Source organism: Epinephelus moara, chromosome 24 (assembly GCF_006386435.1).
Source record: "Epinephelus moara isolate mb chromosome 24, YSFRI_EMoa_1.0, whole genome shotgun sequence".
NCBI classification, from domain to species: domain Eukaryota; kingdom Metazoa; phylum Chordata; class Actinopteri; order Perciformes; family Serranidae; genus Epinephelus; species Epinephelus moara.
Window position 1 is genome coordinate 47,838,351 of NC_065529.1, and position 24,162 is coordinate 47,862,512.

Here is a 24,162-nt window from a genome sequence, read left to right on the forward strand (position 1 = left end):
TACTGTCGTCACTTACAGATCCTCAGCAATCTCAGTATGTCATGTCTTGTCTTTTTATCCCTTTCATCCATCCTTACATTCCCAGAGTTCACTATCCTGTCATTTCTACACTCCATCTATAGCTCCTTTCTATCCTTGGCAGCTCTTTATTCTACCCATCTGTCCATCAGTGCCTTCAGACCAATATATAAAACATTCACTCTGCTCAACAACAAAGAGAATCTATCACAAACACCCCCGGTTCCTGTCTCTGTTGGCTTATTGTAACTCATGTTATGATTTCCTATTTTTAACATGCATTTGTGTCCAAAGGTTTTGTAAATAAACAAAATATTATACGCCTGCTAAGAAGTTTCCTTATAAACACACACAAACATTGCAATGATACAATGCAGCATATTCAGATTAACTGTATCCATACTAGAAGGCAATAGATGAGGTTTTTCTTTTGGTGTGGTTAGCTATTCCTTCGTCCTTTCATTCTCCGTCTCTGTCTATCACACACACACAAACACACAACCAACCTTACCTAAACACACAATGCCCCAGGGCCTTGACAGAGAACAGAGGTCTGTTTGTTTGTTTACCTGTTTAATCTGTTCAGTCTATCAGCCTCTTCATCTGTCAATCCATCCCTCCCTGTCAGTCTCTCACTCTCTCGCACACACACAGACTCTCACACACACACACCTTAATATAGACGTTAAGCGTTCCCGGGCTGGCTCCGTCCCGGCTGGACAGGGAGTACAGGAAGTCGATGCAGTGGGTGTCATTCTCCTTCAAGGTGGGCATGTAAAGGTGAGCCTTCTGCCCTGATGCCCGGCCTGACGCGTTCACCACCATGAACGAACCTGCAGCCACAGAAACAGGAAGACAAAGGCCAGAGACAGTTCAGATATGATCATAAGGGTGCACCGTAGCACAGAGGATTCTTTGTCTGACAAGAACAATGTTAGCAGCTGACATTGGGCGAGAGGCGGTAAATAAAAAGTTAATGTCTCTGCTCTAAATAAATATATTTTAATTAATGCACACAAATGTTTTCTAAAATCAAGTAATTTGTGATTTAAGTCACGTCGTGCATTTGTGCCAACCAGACCCATCACAGACTTGGATGGCACACTTTATTGGGTTGGGTGGCACAATGTTAAATGCAATAGTTGCAAAAAAGCTTCGCCACCGAACCATTTAATTCAATCAAAAACAAGACAACACGAACATTTAATAGAATATCTGCCGATTTTTAAAGCCCAACAACAATTTCAGGCATTTAATCAGTAGGGATGTCTAATTACTTTTGCTATTGACCATTCAACATAATCATAATTAACTATCAATATAAACATTGTTTTAAATCTTGGATTGATAGTGAATACGTAGATGCAGCGCACACAAGAGGGCTACTTTAATAAATCATTGACGAAGTCACTAACTTTTTTGGTGAGGGTAACATTTTTATACAGTTTTAGAATATCAAAATGAAAAACATGTTCTTCAGACTTAATATATTATAAACCTGTATTAAATGTAGATATTGAAAATGTGATGCGTCTGATTAATAGACAAAGGAATCAGATACATTTTATATAAGATTAGAAAGTCTGATGAGTGATGTTAGCTGGCTAATATAATTTTATCACAAGGTTGGGTCAAATGTGAGCAGGGTTGGCTGGCACACTGATTTTGGGGTTGGTTGGTATTTTGAGTGGTTGAAACTATTCTGAACATATTGTTGTTTGAGATGTTACAAACAACATTTCAGATGAAGACTTCACTTTCAATCTGATGTTTCCTTTCATCATTTCCACCAACTTATAACAGGGCATGTGCTTTTTAATGAGTCTTTCAACATAGTTTTAATTGCTTCTCGTACACATGTGCCAACCAACCCGAAAATCAATGTGCCAACAAACCGTGCTGACATATGACCCAACCTTAGCCAGATACCATCACTCGTCAGACTTTGTGATCTTATATAAAAATGTATCTGATTCCTTTGTCTATTAATCAGATGCATCACTTTTCCAATATCTCCATTTAAAACAGTTTTATATGTTCAGTCCACAGATCAGGTTTTTCATCTTGATATTATGAAATTCAAATGTTACCTTCAGCAAAAAAGTAAGTGACTTTGACATGTTTTAATAAAGTAGATAAATGCAGGTTGTTTCTGTGACCTTCAAAGGACCAGAAAATATCTGTGTGACAAGCAACCAACCAACCAGTCTGCCTGCTCATAGATTTTGAGCTGCATGAAAATGTCCTTGAAAAGACTCGCGGACAAGAGCAGATGTTGAAATTAATGTTAAACGTCCCCTCGGGGCTGCACTTAAGCGGAAAGTACAATTTGTTTAAACTTTAGGGTGTAATAGGGTATGATGTCATACTGTACATGATGGGGCTTGCAACAGTGGGTATAACAATCTTTTGTGTAGCGGTACCAGAGGCATAAAGAAAGACACTGCAGGCAGGGCACTTACACTGGGACCCATTGGGTAAGGCTGCCCATAGAGAATGGGCCCTCCAACTACAGCCCCGTTTCCACCAAACACTTTCAGTATAATACCTTTGGAACCAAAAGTAATCTTTCAGACATGGTACCTAGACCCTTGCGTTTCCCCCGCAAACAGTACCCTTAAATGTGGGCGGGGTTGTTGTCACTCACTGCTCCGTCCAGCACTCACTGTATTTTCTCATTATCGGTGACACAGAGGGAAGTCTGCACCTCGTTTATCGTCCACAGAACGAGGCTGCACGCCAACATTTTCAAAGTAAAACAGAACAGGCTGCAATGAGAGTCTCTCTCAATGGGATTTTAGAAATAGCGGGTTTGTGCATTTAGTCCTTCTCAGGCAAGCTCAGGGGTTTAGTGTTGCTGTGGCCCACAGGAATGATACTCCACAACACTTTTTTTTCTCTGAGTATTGGAATATATGCAGTTCAGACTCCTTACTAAAAGTGTCCGTCATCCAAGAGAGACAATAAAAACTAAAGTGATGGTCAAAGTTGTCACAGTGAAATTTAAGGTTTGCTGATGGATTCACGTCATCAACTCATACACTGAGTAACATTACAAGTTAACGTCCCACCTTAAAAGTTGCCGGCAGTCGGCCCAGTGAATGAAGTTATTTTTTCTCCGACTCCAGCTGCTGTGAGAGGCAGCAAAACATCCTTTCATTTTATAGTTCCAGTTTACTAATAAAACTCTCCACAGTATGAACAGTGGTTACATGAGCCCAAAACCAGACACAACTCAGCCCTGAGCAGAGTGACCGTCCTCTACTGACCAATCAGACTGCAGTGTTCACAGCTCCACCTTTTAGTACCAGATCTGTGTGCTAGGTACCCCAACAGAGGGGGGACCAAAATTTGAAATGAAACACATGGAGGCAAAAGTATCGACAAATACATCTAAATCGAACTTGAAAGACTACATCTTGTGTTTGTTTTCTTCTCTTCATATACTGCTCTTGATCAACAGGTTGCAAAACTGATCAGACTTGTTTGATTTCTGTTTGAGTTTTGAAGCAGATCAGAAGGCCAAAGCAGGACCGCAGAACACATCAGCATCTTCCCTGACTGACAAACATTTCTTTCAACTTCCCACTGCGGCAGAGATCTGCTACAAATAGAGTTTGTTAGTACAATTTCTAAAGCACTGGTGTTCCGCAGAGATGGTCGGCCAGGTTTGTGTGCCGTTCAGCAGACACTTGATGCAGCAAAAAAGAAAGAAAGAAAAAGCAAGAGCAAAAACAACTCAAGCTCTTTAATCCACTGGAGCTGTATATCAGCGTCTTAATGTATCCACGCCCCGGGGGTTCTGAACCACGACGTCGAACACATTTTCTCCGTCGACTCGTGGTTTAAGTGTGTTTTAGTCTCTGCTTTATGGCACAGGATGGAGCTTTTATGGGTCGGCCGGCTCCATTTGGCTGACTGCCATCAGCCAGTGTGAGAGTTAGAAGTGACTGGGAGACTATTTGGCAAGAGAGTGGGAGAGGAGAGATACTGAATCAAGCAGGTGTGACTGTGCGGTTCTAACAGTGTCTGTTTGTGCGTGTTCACTCTATTGCATAGGTGTGAAAGTGTCCTGAATTAATGTAGAATGAAAGAGAGAAAATGTGTGTGGTGGACACCAGCTTAAGGATATATTTGGACTCCTTAACTTTATGTATGAGGTTCTTATCTCTTATGGCTGTTTTTACTTCTGCTGGAACTTTGGGTGCACATAAGCTGATGAAAACTCCCTGTTCCTCTATTTTACACCCCACTGGTAGTCAATATCAAATCCTGTGTACTGATTCAGAAAACACTTTTACTATTAACACATTTCTGCAATTTCTCCCAAAGTACATGTATAAAAGATTAGAATTAAGAAACAAAACTCTTCCTATACACTACTGCAATTATTGTTGAAGGCGTCTGATCATATTCATATTAACAAAAAAGAAATAGTCAAGTAAAAAATACAATGAAATGTATTCGCTACAATTGTTCATTCAACTACTGATGCGTTTTACCAGCAAGTGTTGCCTGGACATCATGACATTTTGATTTTAAAGGGCAGCGCAGTGACTTTTGAAGAGGAAGGAGTGTGCGGAGTGAAGCAAAGAACAAATCCACAGACTTGGACAACTGTACTTGTGAGGACATGCATTGACACACATGTATTTCCTGCGGGTGTACGGTAGCCTTAAGAGGATAGTTCTGAAGTCGGGTCGTATGAGGTACTTATCCATAGTGTATTTCCTCAATCTGAACCCGTTCACTGTTGATGCACTACACATGAAAAAAAGTAATGCACCACATTTGTGCTTATCCTACATAATCATGAGCCAGTAATTTGTCTTTAATTCACGGAATTGTGAAGGCTGCCATCACTATACCAATGCATTAGGGATGGACGTCACCAGAGGCCTTACTTTACGATATCATCACAATATGATCATCTTCCCCTTTGGCTAAATGGAGTTAAACTGTAAATTATGTCTCCAAAGAAAAACTTTGTCAACATCAGCAGTTTTAAAGTAAAGATCTGTTCATCTTGGAACGGTGTGAACTTTAAGTCATTTAAGGTACATTCTCACCATGTTTCTTTTCCACAACCTAACCACAGTGATTTTATTGTCCAAACAGATAACTCCATAAAATGACATTTAGGGCTCTAGTTTCCTGGCGCGGCGCAGGGTGGCGCAGGGTGGCGAACCCCGCGCAGAGCTAGTTTCCAGCAGCGCAACACACGGCGCATTCTCTTTGGTAGTTTGGCAGACCAAGGTGCGCTGAGATGGGTGTGGCGGCGCAGCAGGGGGAGGTGTCGACAGATCCAGCTTGGCGCAGTGACAGTTTCATGCCAAAAGGCTTCGCCGAAGGTGCGCTAAAAGCTCGCCAGCTGAAACCAGGTCTACTGTCAACGCAGGGGGAGCGCAGCCAGTGTAGTGGAAGTTTGGCTGACCGGCGGACAGTGCACAAACGTCACCAAAACCTCACAGGCAGGTTTCCAGAATATCAGGCACATTAACGATGCAATAAATACCCACAAAAAACACTATTCAATGCAACTATCTGCAATCAGCACATAAATGTATCTCTATATCGACTGTCCCGTCACATCTGATGTCAGATCAAAGGGGACTGGCACCGTTTGGCACGTTTGGCACGCGTAATGGAAACCCAACCTGATTTGATTAACACAGCTGCAAACTAATGAGTTCACATCCCTCTCAGCCAACCACAAACAGCCACAGCATCAGATAGGGAGTATATATTCAGCATCTGTCATCTTAGAAAAGTCAAAAGAAAAGAAACAGAGTGAGACTGCGAGAGAGAAAGAGAGAGCGCGCGCGCACGAGAGAAACGCAACATTGATTTACAATTGTGGTGACCTCCTCCCAGGCTACCTTTGCATCATCAGCCCGTGGAGGTCTGCTCGCAGTTCCGTATATTCGGACACTGCGAGCTTGGACCTCCCGGACCAAAACATCAGTTTCCTCCTGGGAGAAGTTTGGCCGTCTGACGCTGCTGCTCTCTTCTGCCATGGCGAATTGAGTAAACTCTCATTACGCCTTCGCGCGGCGCATTTAAGGGCGAGGAGAGGGGCTCATTTGATTGGTGTGATGTGTGTAAAACCCACTCCACGCCTTCTCTCCTCCCTCTTTCCGACTTGCGCAGGTAGGAGGGACGGAGGTGGGAAGGAGGAGTAGCTGCACCAGCGCACACGGTATGTCAAACTTGCAAAATCCGCCTGGCCACACCCAGTTGGCGAAGCACAGGTGCGCTCCGCCTCCGCCTCGCCCAGTCTGCGAAACTAGAGGCCAATGTATCTAACTTTAATTTAAGGATGTCACGTCATTTGTGGGGCGCTAATTCGTAGGATATCATACCAACCGTTGTATAAGGCTACGTTGATTACCTACAGTAGATGTTGGTCGGCATGCTCCAAATATGGAGACATGAGTACCACCACAGAAGGTGACCAATGTTCTGTTGTTAACAGAAAAATGTATTTTAGCTACTTAAAAAAGGCTTACCCATTCCTCAGTCCATCCATCTATCCATTTTCAACTGCTTATCCAAAGCTGGGTTAAAGAAACAGCAGGCTGAGCAAAGTATTCAAGACGTCCCTCTCCACAACAACACTTTCCAGCTCCTCCTGGGGGATCCCCGGGCCAGACGAGATATATAATCCCTCCAGTGTGTTCTGGGTCTGCCCCAGGACCTCCCATCAGTTGGATTTGCCCAGAACACCTCTAACGGGAGAAAGAGGCCTTCAGATCAGATGCCCGAACCACCTCAACTGACCCCTTTCGACACGTCAGAGCAGCGGCTCTACTCCGAGCTCCCTCCGGATGTCCGAGCTCCTCACCCTATCTCTAAGGCTGAACCCAGCCACCCTTCGGAGCAAACTCATTTCGGCCGTTTGTATCCATGATCTCATTCTTTCAGTCACTTCTCAGAGCTCATGACCATAGGTGAGGGTTGGGACGTAGATGGAGCAGTAAATCAAAAGCTTTGCCTTCAGGCTCAGCTCCCTCTTCGCCACGACAGTCCAGCACTACACTGTGGCACCACATTTTCTCAGTTGTGATCCTTCCATATTCCTACAAATCTCAAGATTTAAAATAGCAACCTCTGTTTCGTCCCACTCATTTCCAATTTAAGCCACACCCACTTCTGGTTCAAACTCCACCCATTCCAAGTACATTTACAGATACAGATAATTTAGTTGGTTGAACAGATACAGATAGATGGTGTACTTGCTCATCCCTGGATGCCACCACAGTAATGGCGACTGGTTTACTTTCAATACTTCACTGGATTTGTCTATACCACACACACACACACACACACACACACACACACACACACACACACAGTACTGTTGTTGTTAAGCAATAATTTTCTGTCTAAATTGAAAAATGGAACAATAAACATTCGGAAATAACACTGCAGTTGTTGTGCACAGTTTTCTCTTCAGTTTATTGTCACAATTTCACCTTTTGTAAGAAGTTATTTCACTTTGATTGCAATTCAGTGTTCAAACTTTAGTCTGGGCTGCGGAAAACAACCTTTTAACTTTGATATTGCATTTCTGCTCCCCTAGACGGGGACATATTACTTACACACACACACACGCTATATTTATATTATATACACATACAGGTAGCTAAAAGAGATTTCATCCATCTCTCTTCCACCTCAGCTAAATGGAGCTAATCCACAGCAGCTCTCTTTGTGTGAGTGTGTATTTGTGTGCATGAACTGTATGTGTGTGTCTGTGTGTATTGATATTGTTGAAGTAATATTACTGTGGGGTTGCCTGGCAGAGGAGGAGTGTGTCTTATTGCTGAAGTAAAATGATGGTTTGTGTGTGTGTGTGTGTGTGTGTGTTTTGAAGTAATCTAGCCTGGGTATCTAACCAGGTCTTTCCACAGTGAACCTGGCCTGATTACATTTCTTATTCACACCTACATGCACGTGCACACACACACACACAAACACACACACACACACGCACACACACACACCACTCTCTGCATACTTCTCTAAATTCCAAAAGCTTTATTTTTCAGTCCTCTGCTGCTCCGTAGAGTTCTCTGCAGAGGGACTGTTTCATTTAAAATTCCCCTTTTAAATAAAGTTGACTTGAATCAACTCGACACACAGACGATAAGTGTGAAGTCTGTTACCCAGAGACTCTTCTCACCATGACAACTGTCTCCGTGGGGGAAGCAGACGTGTTACAATGTATGTACAAGCAGAAAAAAATAACATACATTCACACATTAAGCACAAAAAACGAGCAGGTGAATTTTGACCTATACGTGCAAAACACACACACAAATGCACACAAATCAAAAACTGATGATCACAAAGACCCATTTCCTTATAATGAAATACCACTCACACCTAACAAACACAGACACGCACAATACCAAATGCACACAACACTCATTTCACACATTGTTTCCCAGCTGTGAGGTCAGAGAGGAGCAATCTGTTGACGTGAGAAAACCTGATGAATCTGCCTTCCATGTCAACACGTACACACACACACACACACACACTCTCACACATATCAAAATAACTGGGTCAACTCAGTGCAACAAACGTTCCAGCACATACTGCCACACGAGACCAGCTGTTTTCACAAATACTGTTGAGAATTTGCTTTTATTTTCCAAAGCCGTCTACATCAAAAGGCGGCAGAAGCAGAGGCAACTGTGTCTTTCAGCCGCTGAAGTGCCTTTGAGCACAGCATTTAACCCCCAGCTGCTGTGGTGGATCTGCACAGCAGTGGTGATCTGTTTAGAATATTATTGTGCAGTCACCATGCACCCAAGTTCAAATTACAGGTTATCTCTCACAGTGACAACAGAAGTCAACTAAGGTTCACAGCTACATACTTGTCACTTTTAAAGTGAAGTGTAAAATAGTACTTTTATACACAGCGTTGAATCTATTGTAATTTTGGCATCAAAGCTGCATTAGGTTAAGCTCCCCACACACACACACACACACAGTCTTGTCTTCGGACTTTGAATTGTGTGACACCATGAGTCATTCCAACCCAATCGTTTGACTAATATTGGCATTGTATGTTTCTGCAAACCACAGATACATTTGGATGTTACTATGCAGCAGAAAAATGAAAGTTTATGTTTCTTTATGTTCCAGTGATGCTGTGGTTTATGTGTGGTTAGGTTTAGGGACAAAAACACTTGGTGCTTACTGGAGATACCCAATTTTGGTGGCACAATCGCCGCTGCAAATGCAGTGCCGCTTTTTGTTGGCACGATCCTGTCTAGAAACGCAGCGATGTCTCGATCAAAAATCAACCTCTTTTTTTGTGGCGCTATATCCTGGCAAGAAACACAATGATGTCTCAGAAAAAAGAATTGCTTTTTAGGGCATTATCCCAGCTGGAAATGCAGCGATGTCTCTGTGACAAAACAACCGCTTTTCATGGCACTAATTCCTGGAAAGAAATGCAGCAATATTTCACAAGAAAATCAGTCGCCTTTGTAGGGCATTATCCCGGCTGGAAATGCAGCAATGTCTCAATAACAAAACAACTGCTTTTCATGGCACTATCCCAGGTGGTAAAACAGTGATGGGTTGCTGAAAACCACTCATGGTTAGTGGCTAAAAAGCTGCTGGAAATGCAGGAATGACTCACTAAAAAAAACACCCTTTTCTATGTGCTGATCTTAAGAATTTTTTCCAAATAAAGTACATATGTAACTCAAAGCTCAGAATACATTGTGTAGAAAAGAACAGATCATTGAGGTTGCAGAAATAAAAGCTGTCTGAGCTGCCAAGGCCGTAAGACTGTGCGGTATAAATGTTCTGCAATGCTCACTGTATGTTGGTGGTGGTCTGCCACTCGCACTATTACTAAGCTATTTATTTTTCAAAGGTGTGTGTGTGAGAGAGAAATGAGGAAACCTGCTTGACAGCAAGGTTTTCTCGCATCAACACAAAAGGTGGGTCAGACGGATCAATAATAATACAGGGTGGGCAGTTAACACACAAGACACACACAAAATACACACCCATATTCAGGTTGTCCATGAGCATGCACGCACACATTTACACTTGTTAAAGTCATAAGGGCATTTTCATTAAAGCTGGGGTGGGAATAAATCTGGAAAAGGCAAAAAACAAACAGAGGTGGCAGAATAAGAAAATACAGCCTCCTCCTGCAGCTCTCCTCTCTCTTTCCTTAGCCCTGCACTTTGTCTTTGTGTTCATCAAAAGAGACAAGGATTTAGCTAGCTCGCCACCCCACGGTCACTCCACCTCACTCCCCACCGCTGTGGACTGCTTCCCTATGAGGACAGTGGGCAGCAGCTTTGGAGTCCAACTTTCGGTCAGTTATAGTAGCTCGAATTCAGACAGGGCAACCCCCACCAGTGTGAGGTGGCCAGCAGCACTGCCAGGTCTAATCCATGTAATGGCAGCAACAGAAAGTTTGCTGATCTGCTGGGGTTTGCACTGGCTTGATTCGAGTTGTTGCAGCTGCTGACTGGGGGTGTCTGCCTCCGGAGCTGCTGCCTGCTCTCCTCTCAGCAAGGTGGTCTGTAGCAGTGGGGAGTGAGACGGAGGGCACACTGTGATGCAAGGCTATAGCTAACGTTAGCTACATAAACGTGAACTTGAAGCCCAAGCTATACGCCTTTGGCTCTGGCTAGCAGAAGGATAAACTTATAGCAATATTTTCTCTCCATCTCTAAAACACCGATATTGCCGATATTTAGACGTGTTTTCTTTTGTTTATTGTCAGACTTTCTTTTAGATCAGTGGCTTTCAAACTTTTTGTGCCCAACTCACACCCAAGGGCAAACCAAAATCTCATGGCACACCTGTATATCTGTGCGCAATAGTATCTATAAGGTCTCTTATCACGACATAAATGTTTGTTTTAATTTACTAATATCAAATAACAATTGACAACCAACTATTACTCATGAACTATTTTTACAAAATGATTTGAAAATTCATTTTAAACTTTTTAAATTTACATTAAAGCACCAATAACACATTCATTTTAAACAGGAAATAATGTAAGATAATATAAGATAATTTCATGTGTCACACACTTATAATTCCCACGTGTACTGTGACAAATAGGTTTCCCGTGAAGGTTTTTTTTTTAATAAAACTAAATTAAAATACTTTTTTTTTTTAGGTAGAATTTGCCTCTTTATTGGGAAATGGGTGCCCACAACATACTGATGCAGTCAAGTAATATTGTTTTTGTATGGCCCAGTTGAATATTGCCATTCCTGTTTGGGTGGCTTTGCAGTGTAGGCAGTCATTGCCAGTGCTGGAGTCGCAACTCTCTCTGCAGGACTCTCCGCCATTGAATCAGGCTCTCAGCAAAGGGATGTGCACGTACATCTGCATTTGTAGAACAGCCAACAGGAATGGCCTCTCTCCAAAATGACCTCTGACTGGCCAAAGTCACGGACTAGATTTTTTAAAGTCTGAAAACAGAGTTAAGAAGAGGTGAAGAAGTCTTCTACGCCACTTGAATCACAATATATGATCAAAGTTTATTATAGGATTTTTGCCCAATGACGCCAAAAGTTGTTCTCCATCAACCTTTCACCGTTTATCCCAGCTGCTTTCAGTAGTAACCCTGAAAGCTTTCACTTGTTTGTCCTGAATTAACAAAGTGGTCTTCCTGGTTTGTGTCTTAAAAGACAGTAGTTTCACAGTAATGCTGAACTGATGACTCACAATGTAAACTGAAGAGGAGAGACCGACGTATTACTTGTTGTGTTCTCATTTGTTTACAGTAAATATAAGAATGTTTTATAATAAATAGGTAAAGATATTCTGATGTTGGAGTGCTTAATGTAGCACTTAAAACACATGAAGTGCTGGTGCAATAAATCCAAACGCACATTTCGCTCGATACAGCTGCCTACAGCCTCGATGTGACCCACGTCTAAAAAGTAACTGCAGAGAATCTAAATTGTGTCTGATGGTTCATGATGTATAGGTGTTAACCTGACATGTTCCTGTGCACAACGAGGGAAAACAAACCTTCACAGTGCATCAAACTGAACTCCTTATGTGTGTTTGTGTGTCCATGCGTCACCGTGTGCCTGTGTGTGTGTGTGTGTGTGTGTGTGTGCGTGTGTGTGTGTGTGGGAGGCCAGGGGAGTTACTGAGTCCCTTTACAGGGGCAGAAAAAAAGGTTATGAAAAGCGTGGGACGCCGCTTAAAAACAAGAAGGCAGCACACACACACACACATATCTCCAATCATCCTACTTAAGATCGTTTCAGGACGTGCTGGCTGTCATTTCTTTTCCATCAGTAGCAGCAGGTTGCTTCATATGTTCTAGAAACAGAGTGTATTTCTCGGTCTTTCTCTTATCATCCCAGGTTTTTCAGATAAGTGGTGAAAGCAAGTATGAAAGGAGAGAGGGGGAGAATGAGAGATAAGGGAAGAGGAAGAAGATGAGCAATAAGAATACATCATAGTGATATTATAAACATTAATTGCCCTCTGGAAACCCATTAAAAGAGGAAGAGGGGTAAGAGAAGCAGAGAACAATGGCGGGAAGGATGACAGTGAGAGAGGAGGTAAAGTAGGGTATGAAGGACACAGGAAAGTGGGGAGAGAAATGTGGAAAGAGATGATACAGGAGCATCAGCTGTGGCGCAGACGTGACTCAGGCTGGATGACAAAATACACTGTTGTTGGGTAAAATGACCCATCTTCATCATCATCGTCATCATGAAAGGCAGGGCAAAGGGAATCACTGGAGTCAGACACACAAACATCACATTGGTGCTCGGCCCATTTCACACATTTAGTACACCCAATTCCCCCCGAGGTCTCTCTCACTTTCCCTCTCTCTCTCTCACACACACACAATGTGCTGGAACCCATATGTTCTGTGTCCTGAATGGGTAATGGCCCTGCCTCCCCATCATCATCATCATCATCATCATCATCACATACACAAACATGTATGTAAATTCCATATGATCAAAGCTGCAGGAATCCTCTCATCCTCTTCATGCCCTGATTGTTCCTGCCAACACTCATTCATTTACCTTTCTTCTCCTCTCTATCTATCTAACCTACATCAATCCATCCATCCATCTGTCGAGCTATCCATACTCTTTGAATCCTCTGTTTCTCCAACAGAAGTAGAATGAGAGAGTGGCGACCATTTCTGTGTGTGCACCAATCCAGAACCTTGGATTGGTGTACCGTTGTATTTCTTTGTTTAATGAGGAAAATAGGTGTACGAATAGACCAGAACAGTTCGCAAACTAGTGAGTGGGACGCACTTTACAGCCTCACTGACGAGTAGTGTTGTGCTAGTTACTGAAAAATAGCAACTAGTTACCATTACTAGTTACTCCATTAAAAAGTAACTCAGTTAGTAACTCAGTTATTTCAACCAAAAAATAATGCGTTAATGAGAAAAGTAACCTTTTTTAGTTTTCCTAACTATATTGGCTCGTAGCTACATCGCCTAAGTGACAGCAGATGGAGTTTAACCAAGGGACTGTTAGACCACAACTTGACAAAACGGAATAGGAAACATGCAACTGTCTTCTACAGTGGAGTCACTCGCTGTCAGGCAGCTAAACGGTACTTGGATACAAATATGAAAATGAGCTAAAGAGAACATTTGAACAGCTACATAATGATGTCGAGTCTGTCGTCCACCGCGGACATTGTCTGTCCACAACAAAGCCTCCTCAGGATAACAATGGATACCACGTCACTGGGACTAAAAATCTACAGAAGCGCTACCGCTTAATGTAATGTTACAGCACTGTGGTGAGGCCAGCAGGTCGACAGTGACTTCAGAGATGGTGAGAGACATATATGACTTGACTATCTTTTATTGTTGAGGGCTAAAATGTTATAGTGAAAGGGAACTTCTGCATGCTGGGCACCGTTTTAAAACCTGGGCAAAAATAAGGGAGTAACGCACCTTTGGTAACGGTAACTGAGTTACTGAATTTAAAAACTAACACGTTAGAGTATTAGGCTAGTTACTGCCAAAACTAACGGCGTTACTGTAACGCGTTACTAATAACACGTTACTGCCCAACATTGCTGACGAGTGTTGTCATCATAACAGCTAACAACAGTCTCCTTTTTTGTACAGGTAAATGACCACATCAAACAGCTGGATGTCAACAGTTTACCATTAAGTGGTTAACCACCAATTTTGACCAATTACATATGTCGGTCTATAAGTAATTGTTGCTATTTCTCAGGCTACTGCACGGCGTACCAACCACATCTGGCGGGAGCTAGCTAGCAGTGCCGCTCATTCAACGATAATAACGAGTGCCACAGTCTCAATCCAAGTCTTGCTGTGGAAATGTTGTGCCCACCCTGCAGTCTCCCCTGAGGTTGCCCTAGTTATTAAGAAGCTAAATTTTGAGCTGAGAAGCCCCCTTTAGCATAGTGAGCACTGTTAGCTCTGTTAGCACTATTAGCAGTGTTAGCTTGGGTATTACTGCTAACACAGACGCTAAAAGGGTTTTGCAGCCCAAAATAAAGCCACTTACTCATCCGGGCTAAATGGAGGGAGACCAGAGGGTGGCTACCATGTTTGTAAAGCAACGTCATCTCAGTGACGGGATGGCGTTATCAACTGTAGCTGAATGAGCTGTGCTGGTAGCTAGCTCCAAGGCTAAGCTAAACAGTGGAGACCAGACTGAGGGCACTTTGTTTTTACATTTAACCCAGGTTGCTGGCTGTTTGTCATCAAAGCCAATAGAAAATAAGATAAAAGGTAAGACATTTACAACACAAAACATTCAAATTTCACCACCTCAAAATGGATAGCGCTTTGAAACACAATGTTAAAGCTCACAGTGAGTGAATGGAGCGCCCAACTGAAAGGAAATGCTTCTTGTGTTTCGCATCATCTTGCTTTTTTCCCCTCACAATTTAACCTGTTAGTGATGCGTTAATTGGTGCCAGGCTATTAAAAGGAAAATCAACTGAAACTGACATTGATTATTCATTCTATTTTTATGGTTTCTCCCTTTCCTTTTTACACTCCTGCCTTTTTTATTGTTACTTGTTATTTATTACCTTCAGATGTATTGTTTTATTGTATAATTGTGCCTCTGCCTTTTATCTATTTTTATATGTAGCCTACTTTAAATAAAAAAAATATATTAAACAGACTGAACACAGTTGGTGTTCACATTCATATCCTGGAGTTCATTTCCTGTTGTTATTTTTTGTTACACTGTGTTTCTATATGTTCAGAACTTTGTGTTCCCCAAACTTTGTTTCTTCAAAGGCAGTAGATGTCCTTCTTTCAACAACTTGAAACGGCCTTTATGGGTTTAAATGTGATGTCAACAGCAAACATAAAGATGATGGTAACGACAGATAGTGATAAGAGTGACCTTCACAGCTACATACATTACCGTCTTACATCCCACAATCTTTTATAAGATCTTTTTTTCTGTTATCTTGTGTTATCTCGTATCATCACTGTTCCTGTTCCTCTCGCTCTGTGCCTTGCAGTAATCTGATAAGTGACAAATCAATAATTGAAGTGCCATTATCAGAGCAACGTGCCAAACCATAAATGCAAACAACTCAATGATCTCTCTGAATGTGGGTACGCTTCCTTCCTACCTTCAATCCTCCTCTCTGTCCTCTCCATCCCTGTCTGTCCCTTTTTTCAAACCCATATATATCCCTCTGTCTCCCTCAGTCTTTCTGTCTCTATCATCAGTGGCTTGTAAACACAGACACCTCACCATTAGAGTGAAATTTACTTTCAATATGAGTCGAAAGAAAAAGCTTTTAAAGCATCAAAATCTAATTCATTTACCCCTATTACAGCAAATGGAGCAGGTGGTGTGTCTGAATGTTTGTGTGTGCATTTGTGTGTGTGTGTGAGCGCCTGGGGGATTTTGTCACTCTTCACAAACCTCGTAAATAGCTTCCATAATGCTTTTACATTGGTTTACATCGCGGTTGGCTGGCTCTCTTCATTTGTACAAAATACAAAAGCCCAATTTTGACACTTCGCCAACACCTAGCGGCAAGAGGGAATTTAGGAGGCAAATAAAAGAAAGAAATCACAATGACGAAGCAAATGTTGGCAACTTTGTTTGAAAGAGAGACGGGGAGCTCAGTGGGATGATCAAAGCAGCAACACTTAGAGGGTGAAGGTTCAATTCCCACCAGGGCAGCACGTCTTAGGGATATTTTTTCTTTCAGGGTTGGCATAAAAACCTCCATAAAATAACAGAGGTAGGACTGTGTGTGTGTGTGTGTGTGTGTGTGTGTGTGTGTGTGTGTGTGCTGTATGCATAAAAATGTCATATAATTTGCATGTTATCTACATCTCCATCAAAGCACATAAGATATTCTCCGCACTCTGAAGAAGAAGAAGGAGAAAAAAACTTTCTATCTACATAACAAACTTTTTTACAAAACAAGGGCGTTTTGAGGTTCAGACATGAAAGCAGTTTGTGCAACAAAGCAGGAAGAAGCGCCGACTAAATCACTCTTTAATAGATCAATTACATCCCCAGATTTTCTGTTGAAACACGACGCCGATGCAAGATGTTCACAGAGTACGATGTGCTCAAATGGCTCCCTGGGGTCTCTGCTCAAAGCGTGCTGGTTTTTGGCTGTGTAGCTCTTAAATCTCTCTTTCATTCTCCTTATCGGATGTTTTGTGTCTGTCGTGTTTTGGATTAAGATGTCCTCTGAGCGAGGATCTCTTGCGGTTCTTTAAGCATCTAAGAGCCTGGTTTACATTTGTAATTTTGACTTTTTTTAAAAAATCCAGTGATACAGATGTGGTTTGATGGTGTAGTGAGACAGTTTGTGTCCACATGTGGCCTGGAAATGTCGATCACGCAGCTCCTGTGGCTGTGTTTTTTCTTTATCTACTGTTCTGTCAACTTTTCTTGAACACCAGCTCTTCTTCTCTGTGTCTTTAAGGGCTTGTCATTCCAGTGTGTTGGAACAGTGACCAGATGTTGCACAATGGCAGTGAATTTTCAGGTGCTGTCAGGTGTGTTTGTTAAACAGCGCTGCGGTAAGTATTTTAAATCCATGTACGCTGCAGGCTGGTTTGCACTATGATGCTATACAACATAGGATTAAAAGCAGGGAAATTATAAGGATTACGGATAGGAAAGGACTTAAGTATTGTGATTTTTCTCATTATGATTTTTTTTTATTGGCTGAATTGAATTTTGTTTCAAGAAAAACAAAGCCAAAGAGAGAAACCAGTTTGAGGACACCGATATTCAGCTGCTAGAATAGCAACTCAAATTACATTCAGCATGGCACAAACTCCCAACTGGATCAGTAAACTTTCTGTTGCTGCTGTAGCACAGATAAGACCCAGGCAGCTATAAACCCCAGCGCTGATGTTTGCACTGGCTGAATTCGAGTTGCTGCAGCCGCTACTGAGTTTCCACTCCTGGTAAATTGTCTAACGTGTGGAGAGACAGAGGGTCCATGGGATGGCTAGCTAGCTAGTTTGCTAGCTAATTCTTGTGTTATTTATGGTCTAAAAACAAAGTGGACAGACAAAGCGAGGGTAGAATAGATCTAGCCAGCTGTGAACCGTGGCGCTGAGGTTTGCACTGGCTAGATTCAAGCTGCGGTAGTTGCTACTGAGTTTCCGCCCCCTGCGAATCATCTAGCGGCAGAGAGAGGCAGAGGGACCACTGGATGGCTAGCTTGCTAGTTTGCTAGCTAACGCTTGTCTTATTTATGGTCTAAAAATAAAAAGAAAGCAAGGGCAGGGTGAGGGGCTGAGTGAATCAATGCACTGAGCACAGCTCTACAACAGAATACAATTTGAACCACTTTAATCACTAACTCCATGTTTTTATCGGGGAACAGCAGCAAAAACAATTCAAACAGAAGTAAAGTACATCTTCAGGGGAGCAAAGTCTTACTTTATTCTTCAGTCGCCCTTTATTCAGCATATTACTCCGCAGACTCAGAAACTGGGTTGACCTAAGTGGAACTGCTTTTAAGTGGTTTGCATCCTATTTGTCAAACAGAGAGGTTAAAGTCACTGTTGACAACTTCAGCTCTTCAACTGCTCTGATGTCATGTGGTGTCCCACAGGGCTCAGTCATCGGCCCTATTTTATTCATCTCCTATGTTTTACCCCTTGGCCATGTTATCTGCAATTTCACCTCTGTGTTCTTCCACTGTTCCACTGATGATTCTTAGTTGTACATCTCATTTAGCCCTGAAAATCATAGCAACTTGGACTCTCTGGACCGCTGCCCTGTTGCCACTAAGGACTGGATAGCTTCCAACTTCCTACAGCTTACACAGATAAGACAGAAGTCCTGGACCTACCTTGGATCACTAACAACTAACACGAAACACAGCTGGAAACTTGGGAGTTATTTTTCATCCGTACGTAGACTTCAATCACCACATTGAGGGCGTTTTTCAGTCCTGCTTTTTACAGTCATAACTATTGCTACGATCAAACCAATTCTGTCCAAACACATAGCTGAACAACTTATCCATTCCCTCATTTTCTCACGCCTAGATTACTGTAACTCCCTCTTTACTTGTCTTAACGATGCATCAGTTAACCGTCTACAATTGGTACAGAATGCAGCAGCATGGCTTTTCACAAACACTCATCGTAGGTAGCATGTCACCGCAGTCCTGGCTAAATTACACTGATTCCCTGTTCAGTACAGCATTCAATTGTGGGTTCTATTGATTACTTTAAAGTCTCCATATGGTCTGGTTCTGCCGTATGGTATTGTACTGTAAAGCACTTTGTAACTCTGGTTACAAGCACTGTAGAAATGAAGTTTATTATTATCATTTTCTCATAATATAATTGTATAGAGCAAATTAAAGACACAAATGTACTCATAAAGTGCTCATAATGGTCTTGTGTTAAAAGGGCTGCAAGTGTTACTTCAATTTCTCAACACCTTGTAAACATTCTCCTTAAAATCACTTGACTTGTTTTACTGTCTCCCATTAAGTCAAATCAAGTTTATTTGTACAGCCCATTACAGTGAATTATGTGGGCTTTAACTTGAGCGGTTTACAGCGCAGCCAAGCTCTTTGAGAAGACAGGGGAATCTTCCTAAAAAGGTCCAAGTCATCAATGTGGGTATATGGTAAGTAGTTTTATGATGAGTGAAGCTGCTCAGATGCCACTATAACAAAGTGCTTGTACTGTGAAGCTCCCTAATGTGAGCGTGAAGCCAAAAACAAGCAACTGAGCTAAAGTGAGCTCTGTTCCCCCACACATCCAAATGTTAATTAGGCTCACAGGTGGGTATAAAGATGCTGAGGAGGAGATATGTTGTAACCACACAGGTTTATTATGAATGAGTTAAGGGACCCTGAAGTGAAACTATCTGGATCAGATACAGGAACATGCTGTCGGCTGAGCTGCTCCGTCTGAAGCACCTCAGCACTTTTACACAGGCTCACATCAGCATATTGAAGTGGATGGATCAGTCCTTTCTCTGTGTGTCGGTTCAGGTGTTTGTATGTGTGTATCCATCCAATTGCGTTAATTAATAGACTGACTAGTTAACAATCAGCAAGACTTTACATCTTAATTAAGGACCAGTCAATCATGCACAAAGCGTATTAGCATAAGGCACACTGACACAGCTGTAAACAACAAACCGTGTCTTTATTCCTCTTAGAAATGATCAGTATAAGTTTTTCCTGATCTGATGCATTATCTGCAGGATTACATCCGTTGTATGTGGAATGGAAGGTAATATCAAACAATCTACTTATCATTTAGGTCATTTACCCATTGGTTTGTGGGCTACAGGCCCCCAGAAAGTGCATCTACTATGTTTGTCACCTGATGCCATTAGGCCCCAAAAACCTTTTTCTTATTGACTTACACTGAGAAGGAGGTGTCTTTAAATCAGTGAATGCATTTTGTGGAGCATGACAACCTTCATGAAATGACTCATCAGGATTTAATCCGTTGGGTCCAATACGTTTCGACAGTCTTAAATTAAATCATTTTAGAGGGATGAACCGCAAGTTGCTGCTTGGCCAAAATCTCTAGTGCAGTGGATCCAAAAGGGTCCGGCCACGGAGTCCATTTTTCCTTAGTCATTAGTTCAAGGTCCACACAGTCTAATATCTTCAGCATCATATTTGCATTTGGCCATGTCGTTGAGCCAGTTTGCTGTATAAAAATTCTATGTTGGAAATTCATTCGATTTCAAAATAAAGATTGTTTTTTACAAACTTGACACATTCGTGAGTCACTTGCGGTCCATTCAGAATGGACCAGGGACCCATGTTTGGGCCACGACTCACCAATTGGGAACAACTGCTCTAGTGCAATTGTTCTATGGATCCAATGATGAGGAAGATCCGGGTAATTTTACACCCAGAGAGTTTACTTTTTTGGCTTTTTGCACCAATAAACAACTTTAATAGGAATGAATGGGGCCCCACCTTAAACGCTGTATCCAGTTCTCTTTATACATCCATGGTGGACTCCTGTTGTGAAGCCTCAGTTTGGAATTTTGGCCGAAGCAATCTTGGATTTTTGGAGCCAGAAGTGGTAATATTTAGACACGAGAGTGGAGCTAACACTTACACTGGCTGCTAGCTTGGTTATCAAGTAGAATTTGCAGCCATGGTTAACTGTAGTAATGCTAATGCTAATTTCTATGAGCAAAAAAAGGGCTGAAAATTCAATTAAATTAAAACACAATACCGCAAAAACTACCCATTCTATTCAATGGGATTTTTTCTGTACAACCAAACACTGAACAAGACTTTTATCGGTGACCAAAATGTTACAATGAACTTTCATGAACTGAAAACGCACTGAAATAGGAAAAGCGATGGCTACACCTGTAGTTTGTGTATATGGGGTAAGGCCAGGGGTAGACAAAATATAAAAATTTACCCCCATACAGTTGTCATGAACGAGGAAATTGGCTATGGAGACCAAAACCATTTTTTGTACCAGGCTGTAAACATGTTTATTTTTGCTGTAAAGTTGGGCATTTTAACATGAGGGTCTATGGGGATTGACTCACTCTTAGAGCCAGCCTCAAGTGGCCATTAGAGGAACTGCAGCCCTGGAGGTTGCTGCCTTGTGCATACCTACACACTGATCTGTATTCAGACTGTGGCATCTGTTCATTGAGTTTTCTGCTGTTAAATAAGGAAGGAATGGATGGGGTGTCTATCTCTCTCTATCTCTCTATCTCTCACACACACACACACACACACACACACACAGACGCCTGCAGGGCATCGTAAAGCTGCTATAATCCTTCCCTAATAAGGTGGTAAAGACAGGGAGATTGGCATTATCGATCAGGCCTTTAGGGAAAACTTCTCTGTTTCCTCATTGATAGGAAGTCAATAGAGAGCCTATAAGTTACACACACACAACTACAGACATGTGAACCCATACAGTAAATCCTTGTGCTAGATTTGACCCACGGGAACTCTAAATCCCAAAAGCCCTCACTGTGCAGGTCACGGGTGGTTTGACCTGTAGGAGATCGAAGACGGAGCATGTGACTGCTGACACTAAAGACAATGGATGGGAGGTCGTCTTCTGTTTCGCTCTGCCCTCGGGTGTCTCATCCGTCAGCGTGCGTGAGTATGTGTGCGTCGCAGGAAACAGCATGTAGCTAGAGGGATGTGTGCGGGCCTGAGGTGTCACTATGCATCATGAGAGAGAGGGTTAATGGGACAAGAGCAGAGGAAGAGGAAGAGTGAGAGGGGAGAGGGTGATAGATGGAGGGAAGAAAATGAAGAGAAAACTTAAACTATCAAAATGCTGAAACACTGAAAGAGCAGATAGAAGACGAAATGGATAAAAATGAAAGCAATCAATAGAATGAAGAAGAAAAGGAACAATGAAAGAGGTGAAGGAAAAGGGAACCATCTTTTCTTTTCAAGCTGCTGATGTTTTAGGTTTTCAGTTTTCTCGCTCCCTCAGGAGTCTGTCCAGAGCTGCTGTGCACACACACACACACACACACACACACACACACACACACACAGCATCAAATGTGGCTGGCAGAGAATACCGTCCACAGCAACGGTAGACGGCCGTCCAAAGTTAAAATATTTGAACTTTTACCGTTCACCGGCCACAGAATACTCAACCGGATGTGACGTAGTTCCAAAACAAAAGAAAACATGGCTGAACTCGCTTTTGGTGCAGCAGCACCCAGAATTATATGACCAAACTTTAATGCTGATGCTTCCAAGAAGGCGTACATATGGGACGCGAGTAGCGCAGAGCTGGGTGGAATACCAGGTACGTAATATGAAACGTAACGTTATGAACTGCTTTATTACTTAGCGAGCTATCTGGCTAACATTAGCTCTCTGTAGCCCATAGACCGAGTCTGTAGCAAAAAACATCGCCATAGCAACAATCACGTGTCACGAGTCACGTGTGTCTCATTTTGCCGTTGTGCAGTTCCGTCGGACCGCTTGTTTATTTCTCCCGTTCCGTCCAGCAGATGTCTCCCGTCTGCCGTCTGCCTGATTCATGTGAATGCGGCATAAGGCAGGTAGCTTTTGTAATATGTCGTTGTCTTTGCTGGTGCTTTGTTGTAATTTGCTCTGTGCAATAAAGCGATCCATTGTCCCAGTAATGGCTTTCTCCTTTTAAATGTTATCATCCCTCACACTGGCTGCCAATCAGGGCTTTTGATATGTCACACGCTTATAATTCAGAATACAAATAGGTTCCCCATTAAGGCATTTTTAAATTAAATTACATTTTGTAGCTACAGTTTGCCTCTTTATTAGGAAATGGATGCACACAACATACTGATACAGTAATTTAAAAATGATTTATAACTTGTTGTATAGGCCCAGTTGAATATTGCAATAATAATGTGTGGTTATCACAAAAATCCCACGGCACACTTGGATTGGTATTTGGCACACCATTTGAGAACCACCACCTTAACATGCAGTTACATAATTAACATAAAGTTACAGAGGGTGGTTTTAGGCAAGTGAAGTTACCAAAGAATGCTCCTAAAACCCGAATAATATTCCACACGTCTAATGGGAAGATGCTTTATTTGGAAAAAGGCCTAATCTGGAATATCCAAACAGTTATGCTGTTTTATGAGCCGTATCAAACTGTCACATTGGGAATAATAGTGGAATATTACTGTGCACAGTCACTTGTGGCCTCTGCCCAGGGAGAACATATTGTGTACCAAGAAAACACCAAAGCTGGAGAACGAGAACGTGTTAATTCAATGATTAAAAGCAGAAACACAGGCATAAAGCCAGCCGCGGTGAGAGCACAGTCATATTGTGCTCCAACACAAAGTCGCAGCAGCAGCAGATTTACATTCCCCAAAGTAGTTTTTCATTCATCACACAGTCTAAACTCAATTTGGCCTTTTCATAAAAGTTTCATAAAACAGCTGAAGTTCAGTGGTATTTCCCTTTAATGAAGACGACCCCGCAGGGCTGATGCACTGCTCAGCGTAGCGTGTGTGGATCCGAGGTGTGTATGTGACGAGTATAATTATGTGATCTTTCCCTGCGTCTCTGGAGTCCAGAGATAATTACCAGTGGATAATGGTGTGTGTATGGAGCGAAATGGTAAACGCCAGTGTGGTTGGAGGAGGGGGCAGTGTGTGTGTGTGTGTGTGTGTGCGTGTGTGTGTGTGTGTGTGTGTGTGTGTGTGAACATATACAGAATTTGTGAGCAAGGTGTGTTTGACCTCACATACTGGCTTACAGTGCATGTGTGATTGTGTTTGGGTGTGCACACGACATTGTGTGTGTGTTCAGTTCTTTCCTAGTACAAGAGTGTCTGTCTGCCTCTGTGAGTGCGTGTAAGTGTGTGTTTCCTCGGTGATAGATGACTCTCACACAGTGTAAAGTGAACGTGAAAAATGGTAATAAAGTTTAATATTGTTCCCTGCAACGCAGATTTATGACACAGTGAATTAAACATCCGTTTCTCATTGGGACATTGATTTACACACACACACACACACACACTTTGGTGCACGCATGTGTGGACACAAAAAGTGGACTGCACATTAGCAGACGTGCACACACAAGCTCACATACGGACAGACACACAAATGGCACATACACACTCGCACAAAAAATACAAAGGGGATATACAAAATCCAGCACACA

At 42.3% G+C, this 24,162-nt stretch overlaps 1 protein-coding gene across 1 annotated transcript in view; it reads right to left on the reverse strand.

Moving 5' to 3' along the window:
- ptprt (protein tyrosine phosphatase receptor type T) overlaps positions 1 to 24,162 on the reverse strand; it is a 531,138-nt gene that overhangs the window by 395,768 nt on the left and 111,208 nt on the right. The window contains exon 3 of the mRNA XM_050039413.1: positions 691 to 851. Coding sequence (XP_049895370.1) covers positions 691 to 851 — 161 coding nt within the window. The remainder of the gene's footprint in view (positions 1 to 690; positions 852 to 24,162) is intronic.